This window comes from Lates calcarifer, linkage group LG3 (genome assembly GCF_001640805.2).
Source record: "Lates calcarifer isolate ASB-BC8 linkage group LG3, TLL_Latcal_v3, whole genome shotgun sequence".
NCBI classification, from domain to species: Eukaryota; Metazoa; Chordata; class Actinopteri; family Centropomidae; genus Lates; species Lates calcarifer.
The window spans coordinates 13,927,330-13,947,875 of record NC_066835.1 but is presented as its reverse complement, the minus strand read 5'-3'; the positions used below and the strand labels follow the sequence as shown (position 1 = coordinate 13,947,875).

Here is a 20,546-nt window from a genome sequence, read left to right as displayed (position 1 = left end):
GAGACACATGCATGACCATTGTTAATCAACAACACCAAAATCGGAGATTCAGGTGGGAGAAGGCAAACTCAGTCCATGACCCTAGTATTTTTTTCCTGTGCCTGTGTGTGTGGGTGGGGCTTACCCACCTGCTCCCTGGTTCTGTCTCCACATCTGCTTCCTGTCAACTCAGGGTTTTGCACATTCAGAGAGAGAGGAGAGAAAGGTGACCTGTTGATACAGTATATACTGTAAGTCCTCCCAAACATCATATTTTTCGTTTTAAAAAACAAACAGAGTATTAAACCTGATAAACATTTTAAAGTCTCTGGCGTCCCTTGTCAGGGTGGATACTGCTAAGTCATGACAAGACCATGATGACAATAGCTGCACCACTCTCCCTTGCTCTGCCTTCATGCATTGTGCAATGGTTTCAATGATAGATACAGTATATTTTTGGCTGCAAATGCTATGCTCATGAATAAAGTTGCAAAGCCTGAAGGTCAGCCATTCAAGGCTAAGAAATGTTACGAGCGGAAAAACATATGTAGCAGTCAGACAAGTGAACAAACATATAAACGAGTGACAACCTTCTTTCACCGGATCTTTTAAATATGTTTTTAAATCTTTTTAGATTTAGAAATCTGAGAGCTGTTGTGTTTTGAGTGGATGAAAAGGAAAATTTGCTTATTACCCTGCAGTGATGACAACACATATACAGAGATTATTTCCAGCATGTACACATTCTAATGCACTCAAACACACAGACCCTAACTCTTTATGCATCAAGGTGACTCTGTCCAAAAACGAGCAACCAATGCCTTCTCTGTGAGATAAAGAGGAAGACAAAGAGAGAGAGATGAGGGAAAGAGAGGAAGAGAGAGATTAAGAGAGAGGGGGAGAGAGAGAGGAGGGAGTGCATGCGGAAAAACAGAGGACAGACTGAAGTCATTCAAGCTTTTCTTCCCCCTGAATAATCCCAGTTTTGTCCAAATTTAGTTGGAGGAGATTGTGGAACATCCAGTCCTTGACATCAGCCAGAAAGTCATGTAACAGCACCAACTTCTACTGAGACTGAATCCCTCTGACATTATTCCTGTACATGCTTCTCTCTGCAGGTTTCTTTCTCTCCTTTTCCCCTCTATTCTCTTTTCCTATTTCTTTTACTCCTCCGCTCTGATTTTATCTTTCTCTGTCAGTCAAGTAGGTGCATTTCCATTCATCTGTTTTCATGCACATTAAATAGAAACACTGGAAACTTTGTATGAAAGTAGTGGATGTAAATGTAAATGAGGAGCAACATTAGCCCCAGCTGGATTCAGCATGAAGCGTTTATTTTTACATAGCACATTTGTACAACAGATCTGTACACCTTCAAGCAGAGACTGACTGACTGCTGTATATGAGGGTGTCTGCACAAATACAAGTTCTACATTTCATCTCTATATCCCTCCGCGCTCCCTCCCTCCCTCCCTCCTGTGTGCGTGTTGTCATTGGCCGCATGTGTGTCGTCATTAGTCATGGCCGTCATGGGAGGAGCGCAGCCAGGCGGAGAAAAGTCGGAAAACAGATTTAAACCAACGTGTGAACCGTTGCCTCGTTTTGTCAGTATTGTGAGAAAACTTAATTACCGAAGAAGCCTGGCTGTTAAAACAAGATTTGAAGTTATTTTTTGTCGAACAGGAATGAGGCTGGACGCTGAACATACCCGCAGCACGAAGCTAAGGGTAAGGAGCTAAACTAGCTAGCGGCTAGCATTAGCATTTCCGTTAGCGGCGAGCGTTAGCAATAGCCTTCTCTTTTAATTACTTCTTTTGCAGGAGTAATTGTCTTTTAATGAAATTTTGCAGGAGTAACTGTCTATTAATGAATTTTTCAGGAATAATAGTCTTTTAATGAAATTTGCAGGAGTAATTGTCCTTAGTATTTTCACTTTCAAAATCAGGTTAATAAGGGCCTGCAGGCTGTTAACCGAGCAGCTGCTAACGTTAGCTCACGTTGTTTCTAGATGCTCAGCTTGTTTTTACGTTAGGATTCCTTCAGTGTTCATGGTTCAGGAGGTTTTCACTGGGAGCCGAATTGTCCACAGAGGCCTCGTTGAATAAAGCAGTTTAATATTTTAAAAAAAAATATCAATGTTTCTCCGCGGCACGGACACAGGACATTAAGAGTGGCTGTTTGCTAAGCTTGTCTCTCTGATACCTGAAGGTCCAGTTGGTTTAAGATTAGAGTTATAACATTATATAAATTGACAGTGACACTCACAAGTAGTCTGGTGAAAATGTTTTAATGTCCGGCCATCCGGCCGACAGCCGGCGCTCACAAAAAACACTGTGGATTTATTGCACCGAAATGCTCATGTGACAGCTAACGACAGTATCAGATAACAAATAGTTTTGGTGACTTAAATGATTTTAGACGATATGCAGCTACAGCTCTTAAAAAGAATCTGATGGAAGCCAAGAAAGTAGCAATAACAATCGATGCATGGACCGCTCTCACGTCGGAGTATTAGGTCGCTATCACCTGCCGCTACATCGATGGTGACTTCAGGTGATTTCAGGTCCTGTGCTTTAGACTCTCAGCACAGGTGAAGTTAGTTGATCTTTACACTACAGTGCTAAAGACAATTAAAATGCCCATCCCTGCGACAAACGAATCCCAATGTGGGATCACTTTTGAATGTTGCCTTCGCACGCTTCGTTCCCGGGCCCTAATAAGAAAAGTAATAAGTAATGGTAAAAGTTACCTAATATTAGAGTAACAGTACCAGTGAAAGTAAAGTAATCTGTAATATAAAAGCAATGCAGAGGTAACAGTAATCCAGAACAGAAGTAAAAATGTCAAGTTATAGTAAGACACCAAAATTGTCAAATAAAACGCCACAGTATAGTAAAGCATCAAAAATGTTATAGCATAGTAAGACAACGAAATGGCAAACAATTTCATGTAAAGCATAAAATTGTTTTGTTAGAATGCTCTGGTTCAGCTGTAATGTTGAATATTTATCTGTATTTTCGTAGATAAACTGTTGATGAGGAACAGGCAGTAGTGTATTGATCATTTTTCTTTGTATGTTTCTCTTTGATTTCCTCCAGGTGTCTCCACCTCATCCATGATCAGCAAGATGTCATCCATGATCGCAGAGACATGGTCCATGATTGGAGAGACATTGTCCACGATCATGAGACGTGTAGAAAAATCGCAGTGACGGAGTTTCCCGATTTGACGGCATCATCCGCGATCAGAGAGACATTGTCCGTGATCACAGAGAGTCTTTGTACAATGAAGAAGTTCATTGAGACCAGGACAGAGGCCTCCAGGTAATTCACAAACAGCTTTACATCAAGCTGTCCAACACAGAGCACTGACATTAAACTGTTTATGTTCAGTATTCAGTATATCAGAAAAGTGTAATAATAAACGTAATCTGCAATATAAAAATTAACTATAAGTAATCTGTATTAATAGCAGTATAGCAAAATCAGAAGTAAGACATAATTGTCAAAGTATTCTGTTACTAGATGTAGTTTGCAACAATAAAAGTTATCTGTAAATTTAGAAGTAATATGTGATAAGAAAAGTAATATGTGATGGGAAAAGTAATCTAACATTAGAGGCAACAGTAAAAGTAATCTGTAATATAAAACAATGCAGAAGTAAGAAGAAGTACAGAAGTAAGTAATCCAAAATGGAAGTAAAAATGTCACGTTATAGTAAGACATTAAAAATGTCAAAAATGTCATAGTATAGTAAGGCATAAAAATGTCAGTTGTTATTGTTAAGGATCAGTCAAAATGGGATTGAGAAATATCTTCCGTTTGATTGTATATAATCAGAAATTCTTAATCTTGTGTATGTGCTAGACACACTAGACTACACCAGATGAAGCAATATAAATTTTACAAATAAAATATTGGAGTTGTTCATAAGTGTGTTCATTTTACCTGTTGGTCAGAGGGTGATTTTAATAATATCTTTATTGTGTAACAACCAGTTCTACACTTATTTACTTCAACATTTTCACATAAGCTGCTGTTAAGACCTTTGTAAATTTGGTTGTTATCCATTAAACGAAAACAACACAAACAAAGACATTTTAAATATGTGTTAAGAAGAGGGAGGTTGAAATTTGAAATAATGACTCTGTATGTGACCATCTGTGGTGGACGAAGTACTCAGACTTTTTTTACTGAAGAATAATGAACACCACAAGTTAAAATCCTGCATTCAACTGATAGTGTTTATTATTGTTGTGCAGTTCACAGTAACATACATGATTGTGTCAGTGATTAGTTGATAGACACAAAATCAATAATCATGTTCACTTTTTCCGAAATATTTGATGTTGTTGGTTCTTCAGGGAGGTGGATGACAGTCTAACTATTCATTTTCTGAAAGCCCTCTAATATTTGTTACCTGCTCTGGTTCAGCTGTTGATGAGGAATAGGTAGTCAATTGATCATTTTCCTTTGTATGTTTCTCTTTGATTTCCTCCAGGTGTCAGGTTCGTCCTCGACATTGTTCATGATGGCTGAGATGTCATCCATGATCACAGAGACATGGTCCACGATCTGAGAGACATTGTCGAAGATGAGGGATGAGTCTGTGATCACAGAGACGTAGTCACCATCAGAGTCTTCATACAATGAAGATGTTCTTTGAGACCAGGACTGAGGCCTCCAGGTAATTCACAAACAGCTTTACATCAACTGTCCAACACAGAGCACTGACATTAAACTGTTTATATTCAGTATATCAGAAAAGTCTAATAATAGAAGAAATCTGCAATTTAAAAAATGTACAAGTAATCCTTATTAATAGAAGTAATGTAAAAGTAATGGGCAATATCAGAAGTAAGATGTAATAGTCAAAGTAATCCGTTACTAGGTGTAGTTTGCAACAGTAAAAGTTATCTGTAAATTTAGAAGTAATATGTAATAAGAAAAGTATGTATTGGTAAAAGTAACTTAATATCAGAGGTAACAATAAAAGTAATTTGTAATATAAAAGCAATGCAAAAAGAAGAGTAATCCTAAATAGAAGTAAAATATATATTAAACAGACCGGCAAAACATTCAGTGTTCAGAAGTATTTATTTGAGTAAGATAATACTTTATTAGTCCCACAGCAGGGAAATTCAGTGTTGCAGTAGCAAAAATAGAAAAAGGCATAATATAAACAAGACAACATATAAAACAACATAATATATAAAAATATGAATAATATGAGTAATATAACAACAGGACTATGTACACAGTAAATCACACAAAAATGAAACAACAAACACAAAATCTAACTTGTGTGTGAATATGTGTCTGTGGAAAACAAAGGCAAGATGGCTGCTTTAAGATAGTTCCTTTGTCTTTAGCCGAATGTTTAATTTCATTAAAATATTATTTAAAAAAGGCCATAGTATAAAGATGTCATGTCATAAAAAATAACTTATTAACCTAACTAAACAATTTCTTATTAAATAACATCATTTTAGTAACAGCACAGTTTAAATTGTTTTCCTGTATTTACATTTGTATTTACACATTTATTTACATTGACATGGTTCATGTTTATCTATCGCTGTAAAATTTGAGGTATAAGTTTCAGAACTATTTCTAGTCATTACTGTGACTGTTATAACAAGAAAAACACTAAAATACTGACTTAGTTGTAAAAAGTTTAGTTTAAATCATTGTAATTAGGCATCAACAATGAATAAGGGCAGTTTAGGAAAGGGAAAATAGATCAGTTTCTGTGATTAACACGTGTTCTTGTCTCTGCAGGAGAAGAAGACAACCACAGCTGAAGACCTGAAGTGGATGAAAGAAACAAGTTAAAAGTGTTACGAAGCTGTTAATTCGATAAAAGACCTCCACCATCTAAATGCTGGTAAACAGTGTTTCCTGTTCAAGTGAAAACACTTTGTTTTTCTCCACCATCTGTAAGGTAGTCATGGGCAATTTTCCAAAGACTAATATGTCTTTACTAAACACCTGTGAGAACATTCAACTGCTTATGATACGACTAATTAATAATTGTATCATAAGCAGTTAAATGATCACAAAGATGCCTAATAAACATGTTCATCTTTGGAAAATGTGCTCATAACTACATTAACCCTAATCAGCTCTAACAAGTGTTTAATTATAGTCAAATGTCTGTCATTATCTTTGCTGTGATTTGTTAAATGTTGTCTGGAATAAAATCAGTAAAGGTTTCTTCCTAAACTTTTGAGTTGCATTTCTCTGTTTTGAAACTGATGTTATACAAATCATTTTCATTGCATTTTATTTTAAGAAAAATGTTAGGATTCTCATGTTGTAATTTTTTTTTAACCCATTTTTAAGCATTTTGAAAATATTCGTATATTTTTTCTAATGTTTTATTTGTTATGGTTTTATTTACTTTTAACTTTTAACAGGTTACACTCATTATTCAGATATATATTTTAAGGGTTTTTAATTAATTTTTAAATCATTTCATACTCATGTTAGGGTTAGGTTTTTTTTTTAAACAGGTTTCATGCTTACTTCTTATATAAATAAAGTGTTTATTTCTAAAGGTTGAATATTTAATTTATTTATTAAAAGGGTTTCTATTCTAAACTAAAATTTTATATTTTCTGTTTTATAAATATGTTTTGTTTACATATTTTTTAGACTTAGTTTTTGCAGCTACATTGTTGAAAAATAATATTAATTAAAATAAATAATACTAATTAAAACTGATAAGTTACAGTAGCTTTAATTTGTTGCTATTTGTACCAGACAAGAGGTTTTAAAGTGTCAAACTACAGCTGAGATAATGACAGACTCAGACTGAAAAGAATAAACTTAACACTGACCTGGAAATGTCTTTATGTCTCTCTCTCTCTCTCTTCACATGGTTGAAGTTTGAATCCTGTAGAAAAAAACACAACAAACATTAATATAAATGTGTGACTTTTAACACATTGAAATAAAAGCACAGAGTGTTCTGGATATTGAACTTCAAACTGTCAAAATATCAGAAGACACTAAATCTACATAGAAACAAAGAGTGTGGGCTAACTGGTTCTAGGACTAATCAAAACTAGTCCAAGAGTTAAATTTGCTTTTTACACAAAAACATAAGAAGGTGCTCTGACTGGAGAACTGACCCCACCATTTCCTGATATATTGTTTCTCCAAAGTCAATTAAAATTTGAACTAAATTTGGTTGATAGAAGCCAAAATGAAGCAAAATGACAATGTTTCTAGTGTGACACTGAACTGAATAAGTTCTTCACATATTTATGATTTATGGTAATGAGAAAGACAGAGAGAGGGAGACGAAGAAAGAGAGGGAGAGACGGGGAGAAAGAGAGACACAAATCCTGTTGTGTGGGAGGAACACTGAGGAAAGCCCAGCATCCACTCTGTGGATTATCACATAGAACGGAACGATAGCCAATCAGGAATCAAGCTGACTGAAGATGTAAGCACAGCAAATTAGAGACATTGTGGTCCGCCATGTTTGTTTACTCTACAGGTGGGAGATTTGAAGTTCTGAGAGTCCAGACTGGCTGTTGGTGGTGAATCTGTTAGGGTGTGGTGTGCTGTGTTGGTCTTTTCTCTGCACATCACACGCTATAAGAACAAAACTGAAATCTGACATTATTGTCGTCATGTGTGTGGTCTCTCACATTTTCTACATTGGGCAAGATTTTGAAAATCTTCTAGTGTGTGCCAGGCTTAAGAGAGCGAGGGAGAGAGATGTAGAGAGGGAGAGTGAGAGAGAGAAAGAGAGGGGGAGAGAGACAGAGTAAGAAGGAGCAAGAGAGAGAGACGGAGGAAGAGAGCTGATGTTTAAATTTTTCTTTTTCTTTGAACTGTACATTCATGAACAGATCAGTTCCTGTAAGATCTAATATCATGTCAGTGTTCTGTGTTGGACAGTTGATGTAAAGCGGTTTGTGAATTACCTGGAGGCCTCAGTCCTGGTTTCAAAGAACTTTCTAAGTGTACGAAGACTCTCTGAGATCGTGGATGAAGTGGTGACACCTGGAGGAAATAAAAAGAGAAATATACAAAGGAAATGATCAATACACTATGACCTATTCCTCATCAACAGTTTAACAATGAAAACACAGAGAAATATTCAACATCACAGCTGAACCAGAACATTTTCCAAAGTTAGAGGAGTGTCTCAGAAAATGGGTTGTTTACTGTCACATATGACAAGAAAAAGCATCACACCTTTAGGAATCAATAACAATAAATATTTAGGAAAAATTAACTAAAATGATCTTAAATCTTAAATTTCTTTATCAATTGTCCATCAACAAATCACTGGAGGAGTCACGTATATTACTGTGAACTGCATAATAAAAACTTTCATTTAAGTACATTTTTGAAAGCAGGGTTTTAACTTGTGGTATTTAAAATTATACTTCAGTCACAGCAGAAATTAACCGACACTACTTTTTTATTATAAGTAGTACCATTATCTGACAATTTATAGACATCGTTAATCTGCTATTATTATATTCAATACTAAACTCATTAAATACCAAGGATTTCAACAGTAACACTGTTACTAACATTAATAATTCAGCTCATCAACACATTTTTTCAGACTGGGTAAAACTTTAGGACACATACCTGTTTGGATTTGTTCTGTCCAGGCTGCAGCAGCTCAAAGAGTAAACCTGGAAAACACAAGTACAACACTTGAAAAACAAATAACCTCATTAATAAAGAATAGTTCACCTCCAAAACTTGAACAGTGTAGAATAATACAACACTGAAAATTTAACACTAGAACCTTGACGATCACACTTTGAGTTTTGAGGTGAATAAATTAATTATGTTACTAGAATATGACTTTACTGATCTCAGAGAGAAAAGCAATTTTATAATAATTTCTAACTGTAATCTCAGCTCGTACATTGTGACCTACTCTTGAGGCTTAAAATCTAGTTTTCAAGCTTGTATTTAACACAAAACTGAGCTCAATAAAGTCTCAAGTCACCACAAACAAATTCCTAATCAATAATATACACAATAGGGAATCAATGGATGGCAAGGCAAAATGATCACACTGAGATGCTTAACTGCCACACTGAAACACAAAATGACCACAAAGAAGCTGAGCATAAGTAGATGTACAACAGCCAGCTAAAGACGCAAAACGATGCAATACGACCACAGATAGACAAAGTAATCACATCGACATAATAATCCGCAAGACTGACTTACAAAGAACAAAATGGAGCAGAAAAAAGGAAGCATAAAATGTCTGCAGAGTCATTGTAAAGAGATGCAAACGGAGTTGTAAACAACAACTGAATACTAAACAGTTACCACCCTCCACAACTCATGTCAGTGATGCCTCAGTCACAGAAACACAAACACACTCTTACCCACGCGATATAATCAACTAAAATGAAATTAAACGATATCATTACAAGGTAATGCTAAAGCTAACGCTCTCCGATAACGTTAATGCTAACGCTAGCCGCTAGCTGTTTGCCTTACCTTCGCTGCAGGTGTGCTCAGCGTCCAGTCTCACTCATGTTCGACAAGAAAGCAGCTCCAGAGTTTGTTTTAGCATCCAGACCTCTTCATTAACGACAAGAAAGCAGCTCCAGGCTTCTTTGGTGAGGACGCTTCCTCACAGTACTGGATGTGGACCGTGTAAAAAGACAATACTGACAAACCGAAGTAACCGCTCAAACTTGGTTTAAATCTGTTTGTTTCTCCGCCTCTCTGCGCTCCTCCCAGAAGTTCGTGGCCAATGAGGAGACGCGTCGGAGCCAATGACGACATACGTCAGTTAACATTGGCAGAAAAACGCTGATTGGCCAGCCCTTCTGGTCACATGATGAGGATTTACCACACTGAGACAGTTAAAGCCTTGAATAAATAAATAACTGTGAACGGATGACAGGTTTAATGAACTTACGTCACCATAGACTGTATATAAAAAAGATAAGACACTGCACAGATCACATAAACTACACTAACTATACTTAGGAATTTTAAATACCCTGAAGAAAACTGGTGGGAGTTATGGAAAATCACCTACAGTGTCATATCAGTGAATCCTTACAAGGTTAATATATTGATTTAAAAAATACCTTGGAGGACAAACGCTGACAAGTGACTGATAAATGCAAAGCTAAACCACAAAATCAAAATATACTGTATGAAAATGAAGGCTAGGCTTTGAGTCTGCTTTATTTTTCAGTTTCCCTGTCATAGGTTTAAAAAAAAAAAAGTGTCCACAAAAAAATGTGTGTAAAATACTCCCCCAGAAAATTGCTGCTGAAGCATGGTGTGTACCAACGATGCTCCCTTCACATTTCTGACTTCCTCCTCATATAAGCCTGCCTAGAACCAGTCCTGTAGAGCTACAAAATGCCAATATAAACTTAATAAAGAATTAAATTTGTTACAATCCAATTAGTATGAGTCTTTCATTATACTCCTCAATTACCAAATATGTAGCAATTACATCATCAGTCATAAATCAGTGTGCATTATTTGTCTGATAATGGGTGAATGATAAGGTGGAACGTCCCCACCATGAAACCCCAGACTCCAGCAACTGAAATATGCAAACTGTTAATCAATCAATAAATAAATGCAGGTTAGACACAGCACCCTGCTCATAAAACCTAAGACTTACTAGTTCTCACATAAACTGAAACATTATAGAAATCTCTGAGGTAACAGCAATTTGATGCAAAGAGAAATTTATTTCATTATGTTAATGTTGTGCCATGGTGAATGGTGGCATGAGGCAGGACTGTGCTAAAATCTGTCTAGGTGTTCGATGGCGTCCTCTATCTCCACCACCTCTTCCTCAAAATTCAAAAGAGGCAGGGCATCACGAGGGGCAACATACTCGGCCATGTTGGGGAGTCCGAACACGACAGCAGCAGCTCAGGGCGCTGCGGAAGATCTCCATGTCACAGGCCTCGGTCCACTCATCTGTTGTCGCATCATAGTACTCAACATTATAGGTAGTGGTGAAGCCGTTGAAGCCACCGACAGCAAAGAGCCGGTCGTCGATCACCTCGAGGCCGAAGTTGCTGCGGGGAGTCAACATGGAGGACACTTCATTCCAGGTGTTGGTGCGAGGGTTGTAGGCCTCAGCACTGCGCAGGCGGATGTTGCCATCAAAGCCACCAACCTTTGAGACAGAAAAGTAGAGTACTGGGTGTTAATATCAAGACGCTACCACTTCCTCAGCAACCACGTGTGCGTAGTACAGTATAAAGTGGAAGACAGTTGGACTCTGCTGACTGACTAAATCTCAGACAGTTTGTGTGATATGTGAATCTCAGCAGTGTTTTATGCACTTACAGCGTAGACATGGTCTGCATACGCAATAACTCCAATTCCACTGCGCCTGCTGGTCATAGGGGTGATCATTGTCCACTGGTTGGTCCCTGGATTGTAAAATTCAGCCGTTTGCAGGCACTCATTCCCATTGAAGCCACCACAAATGTAAACCTGAGGAGAGAAGGAGGGCCTGTAAGTAAACTAGCACTTTTATTGGTTTCAATGACTGTGTTTTCTGTATTGATACAAATAGTTCAGGAATATTTTGACATCATTGCAAGGTAATTACAGCTGAGATCCGAACAGAAGCATCCAGTGAAGAATGTACCAGTCCAACCAGTGGACCAATAAATTACATGGCCGATATCATCTGCCTGTGTTATCTCTATCACTAAGACATCAAGACATTGATAAGTGTCAGCTGATAAGTAAAAATTAATTGGACTATGGAAATACTAAATATGTGTTTGAAGTAATTTACAACTAGTATCACCATTACATAGTTGTTGGCAGTTTTTTTTTTTACAACTGCAAAAGATCAAAATCTGATGGTGAGCCTTGACTTTTATGTAATAGGTTTCCGTTTTGTTATTTTACAATGAGCCTGGACATAACACCAGGGCCACTGGCATGTCCAGTTTCCAGTAATAATTTCCAGATGCTCTCGTAATCCACCAACCTTGTCATGTAGTGTTGTGCAGCTGGCATCACTCCTCTGCTCGTGCATGGGCGCAATAAGACTCCACTGGTTGATTTCGGGCCTGTAGCGCTCTGCAGAGCTGAGTCTAGTATGCCCATCATAACCTCCCATGGCATAGATGTACCCATTCAGCACTGTTACGCTCACATAGCAGCGACGACAGTGCATGGGTGCCACCTCATGCCAGGTGTGCGTGTTCAGGTCAAACCTGCGCACACTGTTGAAATGCTCCACCCTGTCAAAACCACCAACACAGTACACATATCCCTTGAGGAAGGCAGCGCCATGATAGGCACGAGCACGCTCCAGATTGTTAGTCACGTTGAGCCAGCGGTCAGCGCGCACATCGTACGCCTCGATGCCGTTAGTCGGATCACCGCCGCTCCAGCCTCCAATGGCCAACAGGATGGCATCAGGCAGACGAGGGCGGGCAAGAGGGCTGCAGAGACCAGACACTGAGGGGCTGTTTGTGATGATGTGAGTTATGGCTTGCATGGCATCATGGGCCATTTGCAGGCACTCAGTGTTCTTTTTCACCAGCTCGTTGGACATTACATTGATCCTTACGTACTCTAAACTTGTCAGGGCAAGTCTGACCTAAGCAAGGACGAGAGGATAGTACAAAGTAGTAGAACAATTGATGGGGACTATTTTCCAGACCCAGAATTAAAGGCAACAATGTACAATGATTTTTATCCTCTGTCCTTCCTGTTAGGGTCTAATACTCAATCAGTCAACACCATCAGCTAAATACAGAGGATGTTAATCTAAACTAAATGCAGTGACAGAAAGTTATTGTACCTTAGAAAGAAGCACAGCGATGTGTCCTTCTCGTTCTTCAGGTACGTGGGCGATCCAGTGAAGGATGGCCTCAAACACAGTACTCTCCTTCTTCACATTAAGATCATCTCTACCAAGGATTTCAGCGAGTTCCTGCTCAGAGAGCTGCAGAAACTCCTCGCAAAGAACAACCTCCTCAAAGTGATCAATGATGTGGCGGAAGGCCTTGCAGTGCAGGTCAGGGCTGAGGCAGATATTTGTGAAGTGCCAGATGCCTGATGCAGTTGTCTGGGCAGATCTGCTCACTGAGGAAGTTGGAGCAAATTTGTACGAGGTCCATTACATTGAGCATATCGGCTGCTAGCATTAGGTCCTGTACGTTGTCCTCCGTCACAGACACAGAGTCGGTGTATGCAAACTCGATGATGACCTGCATCATGTCAGGAGACAGGCTGGGTATGTTAAAGACCTTCTTGTCTGCGGCTGACCAGCGTCTGAAGAGAGCTCTAAGGGTCAGGATAGAGGCACATGAAAAAGAGCAGCCATTTCAAGTGTGTGTGAGCAGATTTCAGATAAGACTAAATACCCAAAATCTACTTAAAGTTACTTACAGCCAAAATTCATTACCATGTGACTAATATTTGAAAAGTAATGTTATCAAACTTTATAAATGTAACTTAGAAAAAATCAGCATTCAGTGTACAACACCCTCAAATATGTGTGGAAGTTGTTTTAACTACATGGCACTTTATCTAAATCAATATCTGCAACTGCTGTCTGTGTGGAGACAGACAGGAATCCGCACCTTTAGTAAACTTCTGAAACAGCCCTAAACATCATTTGAAGTGTGTGATTTTCTCTTCCATCAGGTCTTTAATATCTCCTCTTGTTTCATACAGTTCTATGTGACAAACCTGTCTTTCTTTTTTCAGAAACACTCTATGAATAAATGTAACTCTGTTGAGATTGAGACGTTTCTCAGACTCAGATCATTAACCAAAACAAAACTATCTGTTTTTCTGCTTATTAAGGGACATAAACTCATCAGCCTCCCACTGAGATCAGATAACCAACTCACCGGAAGTACGGGCTGCATTTACAGAGGATGATCTTGTGGATTTGAAATTCAACATCCTCAACTTTGATGACTGCATCACAAAATTCTCCCTCCAGACGGAGATCATTATACACTGAGTTGGACTTTTGTGAAGAACTGACTTGGATACTCATCTTGGTTTGAAAACACGAGACCTTCCTCTCAGCTTTGCGGTGGTTGTTTTGTCTCAGCATGTGAACTCAGTGGACAGAGAATTGTGAACACTGACACATCACTGTGAGGTTCTAGAATAGAATCTTATTACAACATAATGACAAATGAACTGACTATTTAAACCTATGGACAAATATATTTTCAGGAAAAAAGTATTCTCATGTATTATTTACTCATTATAATTTTGTCTTTGTGTAATGTAAATCAGTCCAACAGTAGGTAAATGATATAAACTGGGCCCTTGAGTAGGGTGAAAGAATCCAACATACAGTTGTACACCAGCATTTGGGCAAATAACATATTTTGTTAATTTTTGACTTCACTGAAAATGACTGCATAGATCTTAAACATGCTGTGAGAGCAAGACAGCATAAAAATATCTTAGAATTTGAAGAGATACGCAAGGAAAATTCCTAAATCAAGAAGAGAGAGACTCTTAGCTGCTGCAAAAATCATTTGCAGGCTGTGATATCTGCCATAGGGGGGTTATAAAGTATTGACTTAGTAGAAGAAAGTAAAACAAAGCTTTATAATTATGTTGATGCTTTGTATAAATGCTACCCACATTGGAAACAGTCAAAGAAGTGAAATACACTTATGTACATCTTGAATATTATAAATTATAAGGTCAAGGCAGGGGGCCACCCACACTGATCCTGGTTCTGCTTCAGGTTTCTGCCTCTTTAAAGGACATTTTTCCTTGCCACTGTTGCCAAGTGCTTACTCATGGTGGGAAATGTTGGATCTCTGCTGAATAATACTACAAAGTGTATGGTCTAGACCATCTTTGTATAAAAATTGCCCATGAGATAACTTCTGTTATGAAGTATACAAATAAAATTGACTTGACTTGACTATAAGTTTGTCTGAAGCTATTTCACATGCACACTCTATGGCCTTCTCTTTACTTAGCCTCTGTATCTCCTCTCCCAGTTTATCTCACAGTCCTCCAGGGAAATGGAGCAATTCTTTTGACAACAGAGCAGTGACAAGATGTGACAACATTTCTATGGCTGGTGTCTGAAATCACTCACTCATTCAGTCAAAACCAAAACATAACTCAGTAGTGGGCATTAAATAGCTTTCTCTGTGCTTTAGCTCTTAATGGAGGTAAATGATGAATGAAGCTATGACTTGGAAGGAGGATTAAGGTGAAGTGCTTTGATGTATGACTTCTAGTATTTCACCATCAAAAGATTTCAATTACCAACTTCCTTTCATTGAAAGGGATACAGAATTAGGCTTTGTCCTTTGTGGGACTTTCTCACTTCTTTTGGAGGCTGTTAAACATACAGAGAGATGCAGTTTTTCATGTAAAGCTCAGACAATGCACCCACAGTATCACTGTAAAAATGGGGATAAGTGAAATCAGGTAAACAAATCACTGTCTATCAGGCTGTTTACTACTAAATTGGGTGATAAGTAAATTACAAATTTCATTTTCAGCAAGAACAGAACCCTGAATACATTGATATTGTATTACCTTAAATGGTAAGTGATGAGCACTTTATTCCATTAGCATTAAATGCAAAGTAAGGTTTAGCAAATTGTTAACTTTAGGATATGAAAACCCAGCCTTCTTTCCTTTTTTTTTTTTTTTTTTAATAAAAAAAACAACCCTTACACACACACAAAGACGCAGACAGTTACACACCAAATGACACATACATTCTCCTAAACACATGCATGTGCAAAGTGGCAAATTGCAAAAACACACAGATGCAGGCAGGCATTCATGTACACACAGAGTCAAACACACAGTTATTAGCCCACAAATCTGCACTCAGTGTGTTATTAAACCACTGCCTTCCTCAAGGGCAAACACAGCAGGTAGCCTGAGATCTAATTAGCTAGTTAGCCTTTGGTTGACTGAGTAAAGACTCCATCCAAAAGAAATCTGAACTCAGTTCACGACATTTTGCTCTGATAAAGAGGAAATGTGTGCGGCAGTGAACAGTAGGAGAGAGCATTGTGTTGATGAATGGCTGCTAAATACAGCAGCTTCTGATTAAACAGTATCTGAGGAGGTGTTCATCACAAAAGAGGCAGTGGAAAAGAATGACTGTAATCAAACAGATTTCATCAAACTGCTTGAACTTATTTACTGAGGTCACTGTGCTTGTTTTCAAATCACTGGCCCGCTAATCTGTCTTGAAGGCAAAACAACTCAGGAGTGAGATGTCAAAACATTCAGACACACAGCATGAGCAGAATATTTAAAAGGGAAATAAGTTTTTCTCTCCCCCAAAAGCAAAAACTGTGACTATAAATAACTGTGTGGGGCTGATAGAGCTGGTCATCAATACCAATGACTGAAAGAGCACTTCAACATGTGCTGAGATTCATGAGTTTCAAAAACTTAATTTCCAGATTTGGAATTACAATATTCTCTCTTTACTGCAGCCATTTGAATTTTTAATCACTGAAAAATGGATGATAGAGCAACTGGTCTATGTGTCACCCCCAGTTCGTCATATATGGACACTTGGTCAGGGCCGCTTGGCGTCACTTTTTGTGCCTAAACGTTGAAAAATGAGGCTGAATTAGTACCCAGTGAGTTAAAAAGTGACGCCAAGGGTCGAGTTTCTGAGTAAGAACATGTCAGGAAGACATGCCACGCTAGCACTGGAATTTAGCTTAAAGCACAGCTGTGTACAGCCTCATCGAACCACTAACATAACTGTATTTATATTTACTTGTTGGATATTTAAGGACCCATTTATTGACCCAATATTTCTGTTGGTTTATTGACTGATAGAGCCGTGCTGCCAGCAGGGCTAAAAGTGTAGTTTCAGGCAATGTGGCTGAACTTGAGAAAAGTTTCAGGTGAGGTGAATTTGGGCAGTCTGGCACATTACACCTGAACTCCAGGGTGTTTATTTTCTGCCTCTAACAAAATCTAGCCAACAGGCCTTTTACTATCGGTTTGACATGGATGTCATGTGACTGAAATCACATGACTTCATGAAAAGGTGAAGTCACAGAGCGGGGCAGGGAACTTGTCAGTCAGGAAGTTCCCCTGAGTGCATGTGCAAGACGAGGTCAGTAACATAAGATTCTGATAAGTTTAATCTTAAGGATAGAGTAGTTGGATAATGCTCATATGTAAGAAAACATTCCTAGTTATGTTTGTGATCTATTAAAGCAACAAAATAAGTGTTGAAAATGTGTTTTAGTTTTGTTCATTCAGGTTCTTTAAAATGGCAGTGGCAAGTGCAAAGTATGCACTCAGGCACTTCCTGAAGTAGCACACAAGGTATAGGTCTAATGCTGGTAGAGCCTGGGATATTGACCCTTCAGTGAAGAGTCAAAGGCACGGTAGACCACAATCACACATAAATCTCTCCTCTGCAAGAACTGTCTGTTCCCCGAGTAGCCCCAATTTTAATAGAATGGGGAAGTGAAATGAATAATCTGCCAGTCTGACTGTTGCTTACTGTTGCTTGCATTTCAGATGATTAGATGAGTTATACAGTTTTGAATAGAATGTTTTAAATGAATTTAAATGAATTAACATGGTAGATCTGTTAATCCTGTGCAGAGAGTATTTTTCCTGATATTTTAGTTCTTATATAATATGAAATAAAAAAATATGTTTTTCTTATATATTTAATTAATGAAATTCCTATGAATAGTATACATTTTCTAACTGAAATGAGTTACAGTCAAAAAGTAAAGAAATTAGTAAAGAAATAATAACAGTTTTGCTTTTTGATATTTGTGTTCTCAGTGTACATATGGCTGCTGCTATTTGTCTGCTGACTGAAGATCAGTTTTTGTGTCCCATCTGTCTGGATGTGTTCACTGATCCAGTTACCACACCATGTGGACACAACTTCTGCAAAAACTGCATCAATCAGCACTGGGAAAATGATGTCCAGCACAAGTGTCCCATGTGTAAGAAGATTTTCTACACAAGACCTGAGCTGCAAGTCAATATTTTCATCTCTGAGATGGCTGCTCAGTTCAGACAATCAGCTAAAAAGAAAGACAACAGCAGATCAGAGCAACAGTGTGCCAGAACAGAAGTTCCCTGTGACATCTGTGCTGAAACCAAACTCAAGGCTGTAAAGTCCTGTCTGGTGTGCCTGGCTTCCTACTGTGAGACGCACCTAGAGCCTCATCTGACAGCAATGGCCCTAAAACGTCATCAGCTGATCGACCCCGTTAAGAACCTGGAAGCCCGGATCTGTAAGAAACACAATAAACCTCTGGAGCTGTTCTGCAAGAACGACCAGATGTGTGTCTGCATTCTCTGTGCAGTTTTAGACCATAAGCCACACACTGTTGTTCCTCTGAAAGACGAATGTGAAGGAAAGAAGGCAGAGCTGGGGGAGAAAGAGGCTAACATTGAGGAGATGATTCAGATGAGACAAAAGAAGATTCAGGATATCAAACATTCAGTGGAGCTGAGCGATGAAGACGCACACAGAGAGAAAGCAGCTGGTCTTCAGGTCTACAACATTTTGAGGCAGCTTCTGGAAAGAGGCCTGAGTGAGATCACTGAGTCAGTTGAGGAGAAGCAGAGAAAAACCCAAGAACAGGCCAAAGGTTTCATCACAGAGCTGGAACAGGAGCTCTTTGCGCTGATGAAGAGAAGTGATGAACTGAAGCAGCTCTCGCACTCTGAAGATGACCTAGACTTCCTCCAAACCTTTCCACTCCTGACTACGTTGTTACCCACCAAGGACTGGACAAATGTCAGCATACCTCTACCAATATATGAAGGGAGTGTCAGGAAAGCTATGGAGACTGGTTTTGAACAATTGGAGAAGACTGAGGCCCTCAGGAAAGAGAAACGTAAGTTGTCTGAGGCTGAACTGAGGAAGGTTCAGCAGTATGCCGTGAATGTGACTCTCAATCCCTGACACAGCAAATCGTTACCTTGTCCTGTCTAATGATGAAAAACAAGTTAGGTGTGTGGATTTACGGAACCATCTCCCAGACAATACAGAGAGATTTTCTTATTGGGGTAATGTCTTAGGAAGGCATGGTTACTCTTCGGGGAGATTTTATTATGAGGTTCAGGTGACAGGGAAGACTGAGTGGTATTTAGGTGTGGCCAGAAAGTCAGTGGACAGGAAGGCAAGCAGCCCAATGAGTCCTCAGAATGGTTACTGGAAGGTGCATTTGAAGGATAATGAGTACAAGGCTTCTGATGACCCTCCAGTCTCTCTCTCTCTTAAGTCAAAGCCAAAGAAGGTGGGGGTGTTTGTGGATTACGAGGAGGGTCTGGTTTCCTTTTATGACACCGATGCCATTGATCTTATCTACTCCTTCACTGGCTGCTCCTTCACTGAGAGACTCTACCCATTCTTAAATCCCTGCATTTATGATGGTGGTAAAAACTCTGCTCCCCTGATCATTACTTCTGTTACGTCCACCAAGTAGAGCAGTATTCATCAGGCTCAGTGGCAATGTGCAAGGATTAAATCCAGAAACAACTGGTTTGTCTATTGTCTGAGTTGTAAATGTTTTTTCATCTTTTTTTAATTTATTTTTTTTTTATCAATAATAGATCAATAAGTCTTAAATAATTTTTGTGCAGAACTCATTTACCATGACATTACCAGACTGTATGTGTTACTAAAACGTTCTGGGATTATTATATTCTCTATGGGGAATTATTTTTTAAATTATTATCACAAAATGGTGATTGACAGCTATTGACAGTAAAATGTGTTTCTTTTTTAAGGAAATATGAAGTTTTCAGGGAAGATAATGTCACAGTCCTCATCTGCTAGTTTATCCTTCACCTCCAGTACCTTTCTTCAAGAGGTGAAAAGACTTTTTGTCTTCTTAGCAGATCATATTTACAGAGATCATATTTTTGTTTTATGCTTGAGCTATCTGCCTTCAAACTTGGCATCACTCAGGAAAAATTGTTGCCATAAATTTTACTCATTGCAATAAAATGGAAATAGAGTCATATTTGTCATTCGTGCCTCTTTCTTTCTTTCTTTCTTTCTCTGTTTCTCTCTCTCTCGGGAATGTTTCCTGCGTGAGGTTAAGCAAGCATATCCATGATTAACTGGAAATTTGACTATACAATCCTCTGAGCGTCTCTCAGTCATTATGCCTAAATATGACAGAGTGTTAATACTCAGAGATTTTAACATTCATGAGGGAGAAACAAAGAAACTGGAGCCACAAAGTGAGAGAAGAACAGAGATATGGCTGGACACTAATGAAGATGTATGATGTCAATACACATCACTGTGTATATGTGTGTGTGTGTGGTGTGTGTGTGCTCTTGGAGAAAGGACTTCATTGGGATCTAAATTGCCTCTAAAATAACATGATAAATGCAAGTAGAAAAAAAATAAATTACACTTGTCAGTTGCAATTTATTTAAATGGTAAAACCTCTATTGCTCTACCATCCATGTCATCTCATGTCATCTATCTGCCATTACTACATCCTACTGATTCAAAAATGATCCCCCACTGACTTTTATTTTTATCTCTTCTCTGTGTTATTGTAGATTTAAAGTGTAAGTTAAAATAAAATA

General features: G+C 38.4%; 1 protein-coding gene, 2 long non-coding RNA genes and 1 pseudogene across 3 annotated transcripts; 2 read left to right on the top strand and 2 right to left on the bottom strand.

Moving 5' to 3' along the window:
* Positions 1-1,502: 1,502 nt before the first annotated feature.
* LOC108879452 (uncharacterized) lies at positions 1,503-6,479 on the top strand. The gene is made up of 4 exons (XR_001960345.2): positions 1,503-1,706; positions 3,078-3,302; positions 4,480-4,665; positions 5,760-6,479. It is a non-coding gene; the product is annotated as an uncharacterized LOC108879452 (long non-coding RNA).
* LOC127143682 (uncharacterized) lies at positions 5,238-8,146 on the bottom strand. The gene is made up of 3 exons (XR_007815257.1): positions 7,919-8,146; positions 6,821-6,876; positions 5,238-5,786 (listed from the first exon to the last, which is right to left on the bottom strand). It is a non-coding gene; the product is annotated as an uncharacterized LOC127143682 (long non-coding RNA).
* A 2,123-nt stretch (positions 8,147-10,269) lies between these two features.
* LOC108879449 (kelch-like protein 10) lies at positions 10,270-14,093 on the bottom strand (annotated as a pseudogene).
* Positions 14,094-17,004: 2,911 nt separating this feature from the next.
* LOC108879446 (E3 ubiquitin-protein ligase TRIM39) lies at positions 17,005-19,964 on the top strand. The gene is given in 3 exon segments (XM_018670723.2): positions 17,005-17,076; positions 17,766-18,897; positions 18,899-19,964. Coding segments are annotated over 3 exon segments (1,674 nt in total). The 5' UTR covers positions 17,005-17,062; the 3' UTR covers positions 19,427-19,964.
* The last annotated feature ends 582 nt before the right edge of the window (positions 19,965-20,546 follow it).